At 38.5% G+C, this 12,954-nt stretch overlaps 2 protein-coding genes across 3 annotated transcripts; both read right to left on the bottom strand.

The window, feature by feature from the left end:
• Positions 1 to 2,694: 2,694 nt before the first annotated feature.
• LOC111782518 (cleavage stimulation factor subunit 50) lies at positions 2,695 to 8,434 on the bottom strand. 2 transcript variants are annotated; one of them, XM_023663280.1, is made up of 14 exons: positions 8,119 to 8,434; positions 7,854 to 7,937; positions 7,636 to 7,763; positions 7,442 to 7,514; positions 6,510 to 6,593; positions 6,339 to 6,425; positions 6,176 to 6,246; positions 6,029 to 6,080; positions 5,869 to 5,926; positions 4,697 to 4,797; positions 4,450 to 4,604; positions 4,134 to 4,242; positions 3,245 to 3,301; positions 2,695 to 3,157 (listed from the first exon to the last, which is right to left on the bottom strand). In XM_023663280.1, exons 1-14 carry the CDS (start codon positions 8,215 to 8,217, stop codon positions 3,002 to 3,004), a joined length of 1,314 nt encoding a protein of 437 aa, XP_023519048.1. In that variant the 5' UTR covers positions 8,218 to 8,434; the 3' UTR covers positions 2,695 to 3,001. The 2 variants fall into 2 exon arrangements, with proteins under 2 accessions (XP_023519048.1, XP_023519049.1); XM_023663281.1 differs by lacking the exon at positions 8,119 to 8,434 and having other exon boundaries at positions 7,636 to 7,773; positions 7,854 to 7,939.
• Positions 8,435 to 9,296: 862 nt separating this feature from the next.
• LOC111783488 (COBRA-like protein 4) lies at positions 9,297 to 11,413 on the bottom strand. Its single transcript, XM_023664419.1, has 5 exons — positions 11,372 to 11,413; positions 10,472 to 10,928; positions 10,072 to 10,219; positions 9,736 to 9,995; positions 9,297 to 9,580 (listed from the first exon to the last, which is right to left on the bottom strand). Exons 1-5 carry the CDS (start codon positions 11,396 to 11,398, stop codon positions 9,297 to 9,299), a joined length of 1,176 nt encoding a protein of 391 aa, XP_023520187.1. The 5' UTR covers positions 11,399 to 11,413.
• Positions 11,414 to 12,954: the final 1,541 nt, after the last annotated feature.

A 12,954-nucleotide genomic window follows, 5' to 3' on the forward strand; every position in this document is an offset into this window, starting at 1 on the left:
AATGTGGCTTAGTCATGCTCTTTTAAGTTTCTTAATCATCTATATTTTGAACCTTCCATTTCCCTTATTATATCTCATTCCTTTACTATTTTATTAAACCCACCATCCAAAAAATATCATAAACCAATTTGAACGTAGCTCAGCTCGTAAATCCTATGTTTTTCTAGTCCTACAATGTAGAATAAGAACGAAAAAAAGCTCCCTGAGAAATCTCATATAAGAATGATGGGTTTTCCTGTTGGGTCCTCAACGGGGTAGATTGCGAGGGGAACAAAGCACTCCTTATAAGGGTATACGCGTTTTAAAACTGTGAGACTAACGAAGATACGTAACGGGTCAAAGCGGACAATATCTACTAGCAATGAGCTTGGACAGTTACAAGATATGAGTGGGATTCTAAGGCAAGTAGGGTAATGCACTTACAATGATTTGTGTCGCTATCATCGAGTGAGAATTCAATATTCGAATCTATCCGAGTGAGAATTGTTAACCCTAATATGCAACAAGTGCTTCTAGTAACGCCTCTCAATTCTTATTCTCGTAATCAAATCTAAATCTTTCTACGATATTAAAATGAAACAAAAGAAAAATATATATATATATATATATATATATGTAGGCGGCTTCAAAGAGAATTGATTTCATTCTTTGAATGAACTTATGGCTTTTTGGAAAAAGTTGGGGTCCCCCATCACATGAACATGATGAACCTTTCAAAGGGGATTTTTCCTTTTGTTCTTCTTTTTTTTTAGGGATTGGATTTGTGTTATGAGTTCCACTTAAAATTTAATTTATAGGCATATAGTACATTTACCTAATTTTTATAAGTGTCATCATCTTCACCATTATTCATATCAATCATGGCAATAGTGATAATCACTTTGAGTATGATCGAGATGTGTGAGAGACTCTGATTCTTATTCATAATGTGCAAACCACTCTTCTTTTTAATATACTTATCTAAATCTTAAAACTTCATCAAATCCATTCTAAATCATTCTTTTGCCAATTTCAAAAGTACCCATACTTTTTTTTCTTTTTAATTCATCGATTATGCGATCCAATCATCAATATTTGAAATAGTAATCAACCTTCTATCTACTGCACTATGCTCAAATTGTCTACTGTATATATAGTTATGTAGCTCTGATAAAGAATAAAAACTTAGATCAGTACTTGTTCCAAGTCATCGTCAATTCAAGTCCACGACTAAAAAATATTGTCCGCTTTGGTCTGTTACGAGTAAGGAGAGGTTTTCATACCCTTATAAGGAATACTTTGTTTCCCTCTCCACTCGATGTGGGATCTTACCATTCACCCCCCTAAGGGCTAACGTTCACACTGACATACCACCTGGTGTTTTGCTCTAATGTCATTTGTAACCGTTCAAGCCCACCATTAGCAGATATTACCCATTTTCGCACGTTACATATCGTCGTCATCAGTATCGATTTTAAAACGCATCTAGTAGGGAGAGATTTCCACATCCTTACTTTGTTCTCCTTCCCGACCGATTTGGGATCTCACACTGCCATAGAGTTTCCAATACAAATTGAATAATATATATTATATATATTGGGAAAAAAATGAAAAAAGATTAGGGTTGTTAATGAAGGAACAAAAATTGTAATTGATAAAGAGAATTAAAACGAAAGTGAGGAGGGGCCAAGGATGGAAGCTCTTAACTGTGCTAGCAATAATGGAGACAGGTTTATTTTAAAACATAAATGGTACTCAATAATTATGAGCACAAAGACCAATGATTAGCTGCCAACCACATAAATTTTATTCTATTACCAAATTAATTTATTTTTTTTTTTAATTTTTTATGATGTATACAGCAAAAGGTGTCTCCATTTCAGCTTATAATCGTTTAATGTTTGAAATTTTGTCCTAAAATATGACAATCCCACATTAAATTTTGTAATGTATAACGTTACAGCTGTAATGGTTTCTAATATTATATACTTTTTTGCTTCATTTTTGGTCTAAAAACCTTTCCTTGGTGGATGAATTGTCACATTTTTATTCACCTTTCATCATTTTAATTTTTGTTTCTTTTTTAAAAATTTATGTTCAATGCATGATCCAAACAAATTTAATAATAATCAACCATCGAAACGAATATATTCATCTAAAGTTTACGAATAAATATCGATATAACCTACGATTAAAACGTTGATAGAATGTTTAGTTCACATCTGTCGTGTAAAGTTATGTTTGTGGATTCTTCTTAAGCTCGAATTATTCAATGTTTAATCGAGAAACCATACGCACTGATTTTATTTTATAGTAATTAATGGAATTATGGGCCCATTATTGCATTTTTTTAAGAAAAAGTTTCTCCTTTTTATTAGGGAAAGTGAAAGTAAATCCATAGGAAGAAATCATTTCGATTAAAGTGAAGATGGATGGATGGTAGAAAGAGCATGAAATCTGTTGGACCATTCCAATATGTAGTGGGGCAGTCATACTAGGACTTGTGACGAATGTGACACTATATCTATTCCAAATGGAATGAACCTTTTTAATAAAGTGTGACGAGATATAACTAAAATATAATTGAAGATCAGTATCGAAAAATAAACTAAAATCATCGTTTCGTAATCAAAGCATCCTTATTTTCTGTTCTAATNTTTTTTTTTTTTTTTTTTTTTTTTTTGGACCGACAATAAGATGCCAAATAAGAACATGTTTTAATGTAATGGATCCCTTGAAACTTGCTTTTATAGTTTAAACCAAGGTTTGGCAATAACTAAGATGTCCTTCATGAGAGTTGTACAAATTTAAACAATTGGGCCTTGGCCATTCAATTGTCAAAGCCCACTGATTTATTGGGCTTTGGCCCACAGTTTATATGGAGAGTGAGAGCCCATCTCTTCTCAATAATTAATGAAATAAATATAAGCTAAGATTTGTGGTAGAGGGCTCAAGAGATTGCTACATCTCATACATTTTCAGGTTGAGGAAACAGCTCTCATCTTCTAGCCTGCTGCACTCACTAGAGAGTTTCCTTCCAAAAGCGTATTGATTTATCAGTCCCGCACGAAATGAAGGCTGATTCTGTTGGTGAGTGCTCGAGCCATCGGGGTGGACCGATGTGGTTCGAAGGCCACCTTGCTACTCGCTCTGCTGTCAGAGCATCCCAGATAACAATCTGCAAACATTCAAATCTCTTATCAATTTCAGATTCAAAACATGAATGTCACAGCTCTGAGAAGTGAAAACAAGAAGCAGGGTCGACCTCGTTGCTTGGTTCGTCTATTGATAGCACAAACTCCTCGTTATCATTGAACACAGCCTGATGAGAAAAAAGTTTTGAAACTGTCAGATGGAATTATTAACAGCTTTGAATATTTCCTAAGAGAAACTTGGCTCTTTGTTATAATAAGCTTAGGGACGTTCGGGGGTTAAAAAGTTTGAGCTTGATTTATGAAAGTTAGTGTGTAGTGAGTGTCTTGGTTAACTTGTGCAAGACAATTGCTTAGCAAACCCAAATAGGTGGCTATCATGGTTTGAACCCATATTGTGAGATCCCACATCGGTTGGAGAGGAGAACGAAACATTCTTTATAAGGGTGTAGAAACCTCTCCCTAGCAAACACATTTTAAAAAGCTTGAGGGAAAACCCGAAAGGAAAAATCCAAAAAGGACAATATTTGTTAGCAGTGGGCTTGGGTAGTTACAAATGGTATCAAAGCCAGACACTGGGTGATGTGCCGACGAAGAGGCTAAACTTGAAGGGGGTGGACACAAGGTAGTGTCCCATGTTGATTAGAGAAGGGAACGAGTGCTAACGAGGACATTGGGCCCCAAAAGGGGTGAATTGTGAGATCCCAACTCGGTTGGGGAGGAGAACGAAACATTCTTTACAAGGGTGTGGAAACCTCTCCCTAGTAGACGCGTTTTAAAAACCTTGAGAGGAAGCTCGAAAGAGAAAGCCCAAAGAGGACAATATCTACTAGCGGTGGGCTTGGATAGTTACACATACCCTCTAAACACTATTATTTTCACGGCCCTTATTGACTACTAGGCCAGATTAGGGAGCTAAAAGGTTTTGAAACACATCCAGATTCAGTTCCTGTAATATGGGTAACTCTTCAAAGTGAAAACAAGTTAGAAACGAAACCAGACCTGACACCTCAATTGCATATGAGTAGCTCCAACATATTGTTTGACCAGTTTTCCCGTCCCCACGTCCCAGAGCTTTACAGTCGAGTCCTTTCCACAAGAAAGAACGTACCTGAGATATCGACGATTGAGTAACCAATAAAACGATCAAATATATTCTTTAAGAGCTGTGGAGTACGACTCTGGCCGATAGCATGGAAGTCAATCGATTAAATGAAAGGTTGCTGTAACATTTCAACAAAAGCTTCCATGTTCTTGGAGAAACCATTATGATTATTGCTAGCTTGATAAAGTTGTTCAAGAGATCTAACAAGCTTACCTTTCATCCTTTGTAAATTTTGCACTGGTTGCCTCCGCTGTACCGTGTGCACTAACAATGGAGCGAAGACATTTCGCACTAACGCCATCCCATAAACGAACTGCACCGTCTTTTGAAGCAGTGACATACATACTGCCTGTTGCTGAGTACCTGACCTGTATAATCATTAAGAATGAACTGTGAGAGCTCCATGAACAACTCATAGGATTTGGATTGTGGATAATTTGAAAAATGAAGTTCATAGCACCTGATTTATGGCTCCGCTATTTCCTATTTCTGGAACATTTGCAGAAAGAAAGCACTGAAAAGTATTGACATCATACAGGTGGGCAATTGGATGATCCGTTCCTGAAGCGTTCACCCACGTCAGTGACTAATGTAAAAACGAGGTCTCTTCTTATTTTGTTTCATTAACTTTAGGTCCAAAGATCAGCTAGTGGTGGTCAAAACTCGCACAGAGAAAGTAGCAGTAGGACTGAGGGCTATTGGAACTAGCTAGTTTTGTTGTAATTAATCTCTACATAATAAGCACTCTGTCATATTACTACTTAATAAGAAAAGGACAAGGTTCATTCAATCCTCTCTCTTGTGAGATCCCACGTTGATTGGAGAGAAAAACGAAACATTCCTTATAAGTGTGTGAAAACCTCTTCCTAGCTAATGCGTTTTAAAACCTTGAGGGGAAACTCGAAAGGGAAAACCCAAAGAGAACAATATTTGCTAGCGGTGGACTTGGGTTGTTACAAATGGTATCAGAGCCAGACATTGGGCGGTGTGTCAGTGAGGTTGTGAGATCCCACATTGGTTGGAAAGGAGAACAAAGCATTCCTTATAAGGGTGTGGAAACCTCTCCCTAACAGACGTGTTTTAAAACCTTGAGGGAAAGTTCGGAAGGGAAAGCCCAAAGAGGACAATATCTACTAGCGGTGGGCTTGGGCTGTTACAAATGTTATAAGAGCTAGACATCGAGCGGTGTGCCAGTGAGAATGTTGGGCCTCCAAGGGGATGGATTGTGAGATCCCACATTGGTTGGAGAAGAGAACGAAACATTCTTTATAAAGGTGTGGAAACCTCTCCCTAGCAGACGCATTTTAAAACCTTAAGAGGAAGCCTAGAAGGAAAGCCCAAAGAGGACAATATCTACTAGTAGTCATTTACAAAAACAAAGCCAAACCCGAGCAGATGACTTTGGTAGGTGGATAGCTTGCTTAACTAGCCCTCTATTGCAATGTATGACTTTTCTTAAAAGAAGAGGGAAAAAAGGTCATGGAGGGGTACATGTATATGTTCATTTAATTAGCAAAGAACAACGTCAGAAATAGGCAGAAAGCTTGGTTAAGAACTCAAGTTTATACTGCAATTTAATTTCATTTCAACTAACAAATAACAACTACATAATGAAAAGGAGGAAGACGATACCCGCTAAAAGATAATCTCCTGAAGGATGAAGCGATATCGAACGCACGTTATGGGTATCCTTAATGACAAACAGAGGTAGAAGGAAGAATTCAAGAGAGTGCTTTCTGAAGTAAAAGAAGTAAAAGCTGCAGCCAAATGTAGAATAAGACACAAGCAAAACCTGGATAACTCTGAATGCTTTCTTAGCAGTCAATTTGGAGAAGTCAAAGAACCTGGAAAACAAAGCATTAGGTAATGGTAAATGAATTAATACAACTGATCTTGTGCAAAGGATATCAGGTAAAAATGGATCAACAAAGAACCATACTTTATAGTCTGATCTTTTGCACCAGATATAAGAACAGTATTCTGAGGATGAAAATCCAAATCATTTATTGGCTGCAATTAATTACTAGAGGAATTAGTCATCAATGGAGAACAAAAAACTATCAACACAGCACAAATGTGTTTCATGAATGTGATGAACTAACTTGAATGTGATCGTAAAACGTCCTTATAACAGGTCGGACAGGACCATCTTTGGAATCTGGCAGCATCATCTGCTTGATCTTTGCCACCTTATAAAGAAAAATGGCTTGTTACTCAGATCTCGAGTTGATTATAGTATCCCATTAAATAACTTGAAGAAAAAGCACGAATACCTCAAACAGCTTTATCGACATATCCGCGCTTCCTGTGGCAACAAATCTCCCGTCAGCGCTGAACCTTGCACATCTGGCAACATTCTGGACGAGTTTAAGCCATCATCCCAGCATGAAGATACAATAATCAAACTCAGCCAAGCATAAACATATGAATCAAAGATGACAATAAAGAAAATCTATTCCCCCAGCACAATATTCATGTCATAATGAGTAGGATCTATCCAGCAAAATAAGGCAAAGCTACAAATATAATACAAGCACAAGGGTGGCAACCTATAAAGAGGGCTCTCTCTCTATCTCTAAGATCCCACATTGGTGGGGAGGAGAACGAAGTATTCTTTATAAGGGTGTGAAAACCTCTCCTAGCAGACATGTTTTAAAAACCTTGAAGAGAAGCCCCAAAGGGAAAGTCCAAATAGGACAAAATCTGTTGTGGTGGGCTTGAGCCGTTACAAATGGTATCAGAACCAGACATCGGGCGATGTACCAGCAAGGAGGATGAGCCCCAAAGGGGGTGGACACAAGGCGATGTGTCAGCAAGGACGCTAGACACTGAAGGGGGGTGGATTAGGGGGTCCCACATCGATTGGAAGAGGGAAAGAGTGCTACTGAGGACGTTGGGCCCCGAAGGGGGGTGGATTGTGAGACCCCACATCAGTTGGGGAGGAGAACGAAGCATTCTTTATAAGAGTGTGAAAACCTCTTCCTAGCAAGATGCGTTTTAAAACCTTGAAGGAAAGCCCGAAAGGGAAAGCCTAAAGAGAACAATATCTACTAGCAATGTGGTTGGGCCGTTATACTCTCTCAAAATGATCCTTTCCAATGCCAAACCTCACAAGAAGTAAAAACTTTCAGACCATGAAAATCCATTCCTCCTCTACACTAGTCTTGACATTATACAAGAAAAGTATTGCGTGAAGTTTAATCACCTTATGCTCGGAAAGATGTCGAGTCTCGTGCTTTGGAAAATTCTTCGACGAACCTTTTGTATCCTGCACAGTGCTGTATGGAGGAAACAAAAAGAAGAAGAAACACAAGAAGGCTGTTGGATTACCTCTGCTTTTCCACAAGTCCTACATATGAAACTGCAATACTACAACCAATATGGAAAAAGCTTTACAACCTAAAGTCGATGGTAGAAGCACGAGAGGGCTGTGTAGACCCAAATGTAGAGGGCACTGATGAACCAAATTCGTACAATGCAGAAGCAGGACTCCCTCTTAACATCTCCTCTTTCTCCACCGCAAGACCCTGGTATCATCTTAATACAGAAACGTCCACTAAGCAACCCCAAACTCACAAAGACTTAAAACAAAAAGATTCTACAAAGCAAATTCAGACCTTTGCAACGAGCTCCATAAGCTTATTAGGCGGAACATCAACATTCAGCGGTGTCCTTGAAGCTGAAGCAGCAGCACTTGCAGCCTATGCGACATAGTTATATACTTATTATCATTTTATTCCCTCAAGTATGAACTCAAAATTACTCCCATTTGAAAACTTCAATCTCTAAGCAAATCGAAACAGAGACCAAACTCGATAAACAAAATCTGAAATGAGGTGACCCAGATGTTAAATAATCAAAAGCTTGAAGAGAAAAGCTTGCCTGGGTAAGGTTGTGATCGCGAAGATGAGCAACAATGAGAGAATTGACTTGTCTATAAAGTTTTCCATCTTGAAGGGTCTGTTCGAAGCCGCCTTCCATCTTGTATCAAACAACACAAACACCACAGTTCTCTCAGCTCACCACCCTAACCGGCATTCTTCACTCTTCAGAGACCCACTAGCAATATGTGCCTGGTTTCCTCGATAGGCACAATCGTATGCCGTGGCTTTAGATAATGTAAAACAAAAGAAAAGAAAGAGAAATCTTCACTAAAAAGATCGTAAATTGAAAGGGTTTTGGGGGATTCTTTCATAATAAATTCATTCCAATACAACTCAATTAGTGATGATTGAGAATGAATTTAGGTTTATGGGATCTGTCGGTTCGATTGGATCGAACCAGTACATCTCGGTTCATTTCAAAATTAGGTGAAGATGAACCGAGCCATACAGTGGCATTTTCGTTATTTAATTTCCTCGTACTGCTTCAATTAAAAGTCATTACTTTTTTATGTTTCATAATTTTGATTTCATTCCAATACAACTCAATTAGTGTTGATTGAGAATGAATTTAGATTTATGGGATCTGTCGGTTCGATCGGATCGAACCAGTACATCTCGGTTCATTTCAGCATTAGGTGAAGATGAACCGGGCTATACAGTGGCATTTTCGTTATTTAATCTCCTCGTACTGCTTCAATTAAAAGTCATTACTTTGTTATGTTTCATAATTCTAATTTCATTCCAATACAACTCAATTGGTGGTGATTGAGAATGTATTTAGATTTATGGGATCTGTCGGTTCGATCGGATCGAACCAGTACATCTCGGTTCATTTCAGCATTAGGTGAAGATGAACCGGGCTATACAGTGGCATTTTCGTTATTTAATCTCCTCGTACTGCTTCAATTAAAAGTCATTACTTTGTTATGTTTCATAATTCTAATTTCATTCCAATACAACTCAATTGGTGGTGATTGAGAATGTATTTAGGTTTATGGGATCTGTCGGTTCGATCGGATCGAACCAGTACATCTCGGTTCATTTCAGCATTAGGTGAAGATGAACCGAACCATACAGTGGCATTTTCGTTATTTAATTTCCTCTACTGCTTCAATTTTTGTTATGATTTCCTTGTGTACATAATTGTGTTCTACCCATGCGGGGTGAGCTTGAGATCTAAGATAACAGCGCAAGGAAGATGGCAACCAAAATGCAAGCTAGCGCTGACAATGGCACTGGATTTGCATTAGCCAGGTTGGGTAGGAAGGGGAAGGATTCAGGCAGCGGCATCACACATTCATCTCCATCAAAGTACACTTTTCGAGGGAAAGCCCACCCTTGTTCCAACGTAAAGGCTGAATCCTTCTGCAAAATCATCTCTGACTGAACGTTTCCATTTGGCCCTGCTTCAAGCAGCACATCATTCACAGATTTCAAGCCATAGAACAGAGCTGTACCGTCTGCATGTACAAAGGAATCAAAAAAAAAGTTAGAGATGCGGGGTACACTTAGATGAAGTTCTTTAACGGTGCGTTTGGACAGTTACACTTAAAGTCTCGCCGCACGACTTAAATGTACATCTATAAATACTTAAAACTACTGATTGTGTACTTACTGTTAGAGCTGAAGGGGGCAATTGGCCTATAGGAAAAGCTATAAACTTCCATTATGTTGCTGAAATTTGGGTGCTCCACGACCAGAGTCCATTGTGAATAGTTAAGTCGATAGTTGAGATTGGTGATGGTTATCTTGAGCCGCCAATACCCCTTGTAGTTTTCCTTGACATGCCAGTGGACTTGAATGGGACAGTTATGTGTCGTGCACTGCAGCAATGGAGCATTCAACCCCGTAACGCTTTCAAGATCTGATTCCTTCCTGTGGCATGTTCCACGTTGCTGAATAGATATTCAAGGATAATTTGAAAACAGACCAAAAGGATCCTCACGCTTACAGAATACATGCCGTTCTGTCTTGGCAGCCACAAGCACATGCTTGACAAGGAGTGATTTTTGAGCTATAGAATGATGACATGGAGAGACAGCAGGTTGGTGTTTCAGAAGCAAGAAACTGCGTGTAAGTGCATGTCACATTCCATGTCACTGCAAAAACGGAAGAATGGGAGTTCAGCTCTATCAACAATCCTATAACAACCACTCAAGCCCACCGTTAGTAGATATTGCCGCTTTGGCCTGGTATATATTGCCGTCAGCCTCACTGTTTTAGAACGCGTTTATTAGGGAGAGGTTTCCACACTCTTATAAAGAATGTTTCGTTCTCCTCTCCAACAAATATGAGATCTCACAAATCCTCCCTATACATGGATAGCTCTTCGTATCAGTTAGGATATTTACTCGATGCGTAAGTTTTTCGACGACCATCAGATGAGTAGAAAGCTGAGTTGGGAGCAATCTTTGGGTGGCTACATGTATAGCCTCGCCCCGGACCGTAGAAGGTGAAATTCTTGGGAAGTCTCACTGTTTTGTTTGAATTACCAGAGTGACCAACAGTGAATTGGAAGGCAGAGACAGCAGAAGAAGGATCTTGACCCCAGGAGGTCAAGACACCACCTTTGCAGCACCTAGCTACCTGTTGGTTATAAGGAGCACCAGGAAGCAAGTCAACCACCAATGGGTCTCGTTTGCAGCTGTGTGGCATAGTTTCTGTAAATGTGGAACAATCTCCTTGATCAACAGCTTCAGCTCCCTGCATGGACCAGATGACCTCTCTCTTTGCCCATACCCATCCCAAGCTCCATCCAGGACTCGTGATATGTCGATACATCTGAAAGTTGGTTATCGTCACAGTTGCCTGCAAAATTTGAAACTTCTCTCTAGTAGACACGTTTCAAAACCTTGAGGAAAAGCTCATATGGAAAAGCTCTAAAAGAACAATATCTGCTATCGATGGACTTAGACTGTTACAAATGATATCAAAGCCAGACACCAGGCGATGTGCCAGCTTGGAGGCTAAGCCCCAAAGGAAGTGGAAATGAGAAGGATGCTGGACCCCGAAAGGGGGTGGATTGGGGAGTCCTACGTTGATTGGAGAAAGGAACAGGTGTCAGCAAGGATGCTGGACCTCAAAGGAGGGTGAACGGTGTGATTCCCACATTGGTTGGAGAGGATAATAAAACATTATTTACAAGGGTAAGGAACTCTTTCTCTCTAGCATACGCGTTTTAAAACTTTGAGGGAAGTCCGAAAGGAAAAGTTCAAAGAGTATAACATGTTTGTGTCAAATAAGAGACTTACCACATAACCATCTGCAGTCCAGGACATGACATCCCATTTGACTTCGACGTTTCCATTCGGGTCGAGCGAGTCGTATGCCGCTAGAAAAACAAAGAAAAGATGAGCATGAAACAAGTTGGAACAGAGGAAAACAGAGTTCCATTACACTGTTGGTTACCTGCCACACAAATCATAGCTAAAAAGAAACTGACAGTCAAGAATTTGTGTTGGTCTGAAATCATTTTCCTAACTTGGAAGAGACTTGATTCACATAGAAAAGAAACTGGGTGGAATTATATGATGATCCACAGCCTCAAAACCAGGCCTTATATATTGCACCTCTCAGCAGCTACGTTGCTGACTTGCACATAAGAAGTATCAGACCGTTCTTAACTCTTCAAAGAAACACAAACTGAAAGGAAGAGAGTCAACCAACACTCTCCATTCCTTATAAAAGTGTGAAAATCTCTCCGTAGTAGACACGTTTCTAAACCATGAGATTAACGGCAATATGTAACGAATCAATGGGAATAATATCTACTAGCGGTATATGTGGATAGTTACATATGTTCTCGATCAACCGGTCTAAAAATCGGAAAGACAGAAGAACAAAACTACATGACAAGCCCCCAGGTCTATTGATATTAAATGGTTGAACCATTTCAAAGCATTGCCAAATGCTGATAGCTCTCAGATAGAGGGAAGAAAATTGTATAAGCTCCATTTGGAAGAAGCTATATAACAAAACACATTATGTCATTGTCAAATTGAAGAAGACCGTCTTATATCCAACCACATAATGCTCAAATGCCGGATGTATAGTTATTTATTGCAATACTAAATTATGAAAAAAAAATATATATATAATATCGTCTCCGATCCATTTATTTAATGGGGAAAAATATTCTCCACTCCCTCCCTCATTCTTGATTCAGGGCGAGTCCCTATGAGTTGAATGAACATCTCTATATACTATTAGTATGCAAATGTTATTACAAAATTGTATTTAAAACGAGTACCCAAGAAGACAAATAGTTTCTATACAATTTAGAGAATGTCATAGGATTGGCATTAGGAGCGTTTGAAAGTGAATCAGACATATTTAGTTCCGTTGAAGTTCATTTTTTAATTATACATTTAAGTTACGCATGAGCTTTTGTCAATTCACCAACGGTGAAAGTGCCTTTTGTTTTTTAGACCTTCGTCTTTTATGTTTACTAATTTATAATAACGCGTTATCATCAATCTCTAAACTACTCTAATTTAAAATTGTAACCAACATCATGAATAGAGAGTTATAAATGGATGACAATATATTGGTAAAATAATATTTAAATACAAATAAATAACAATTCAAATTTAAAAGTATACTAAGAATAACAAATGCATAAATATACATTTGACCGATAAATTTGGTATATCAATAACATTCTTTATGAACGAGAAAAAACGTCACATTCGTCACATTCGTTGCCTAAATTTTGGCNTGTTTTTTTTTTTTTTTTTTTTGTCTCCTCCTTTAACTTAAAAATGGAAAAAGTCACTCACTTTATTTTTTCTTTGGTTTAAATTTTGAACTCCCTCTCAACCTTTTTACCTTATTA

This window comes from Cucurbita pepo, chromosome LG20, assembly GCF_002806865.2.
Source record: "Cucurbita pepo subsp. pepo cultivar mu-cu-16 chromosome LG20, ASM280686v2, whole genome shotgun sequence".
In the NCBI taxonomy this organism is placed as follows: Eukaryota; Viridiplantae; Streptophyta; class Magnoliopsida; order Cucurbitales; family Cucurbitaceae; genus Cucurbita; species Cucurbita pepo.

Excerpts from the sequence above, each read along its gene's own strand:
- LOC111783488 (XM_023664419.1), bottom strand. The coding sequence starts at position 11,398 with ATGTCCTGGACTGCAGATGGTTATGTG. Across the intron at positions 10,220-10,471 it reads TCGAAAAACTTACGCATCGA|TGACATGGAATGTGACATGC; the intron begins GTAAATATCCTA and ends CCGTTTTTGCAG. Across the intron at positions 9,581-9,735 it reads TGCCCCCTTCAGCTCTAACA|ACGGTACAGCTCTGTTCTAT; the intron begins GTAAGTACACAA and ends TTGTACATGCAG.
- LOC111782518 (XM_023663280.1), bottom strand. The coding sequence starts at position 8,217 with ATGGAAGGCGGCTTCGAACAGACCCTTCAAGATGGAAAACTTTATAGA. Across the intron at positions 6,426-6,509 it reads TGTCGATAAAGCTGTTTGAG|GTGGCAAAGATCAAGCAGAT; the intron begins GTATTCGTGCTT and ends TTTCTTTATAAG. Across the intron at positions 4,243-4,449 it reads AAATTTACAAAGGATGAAAG|GTACGTTCTTTCTTGTGGAA; the intron begins GTAAGCTTGTTA and ends TCGATATCTCAG.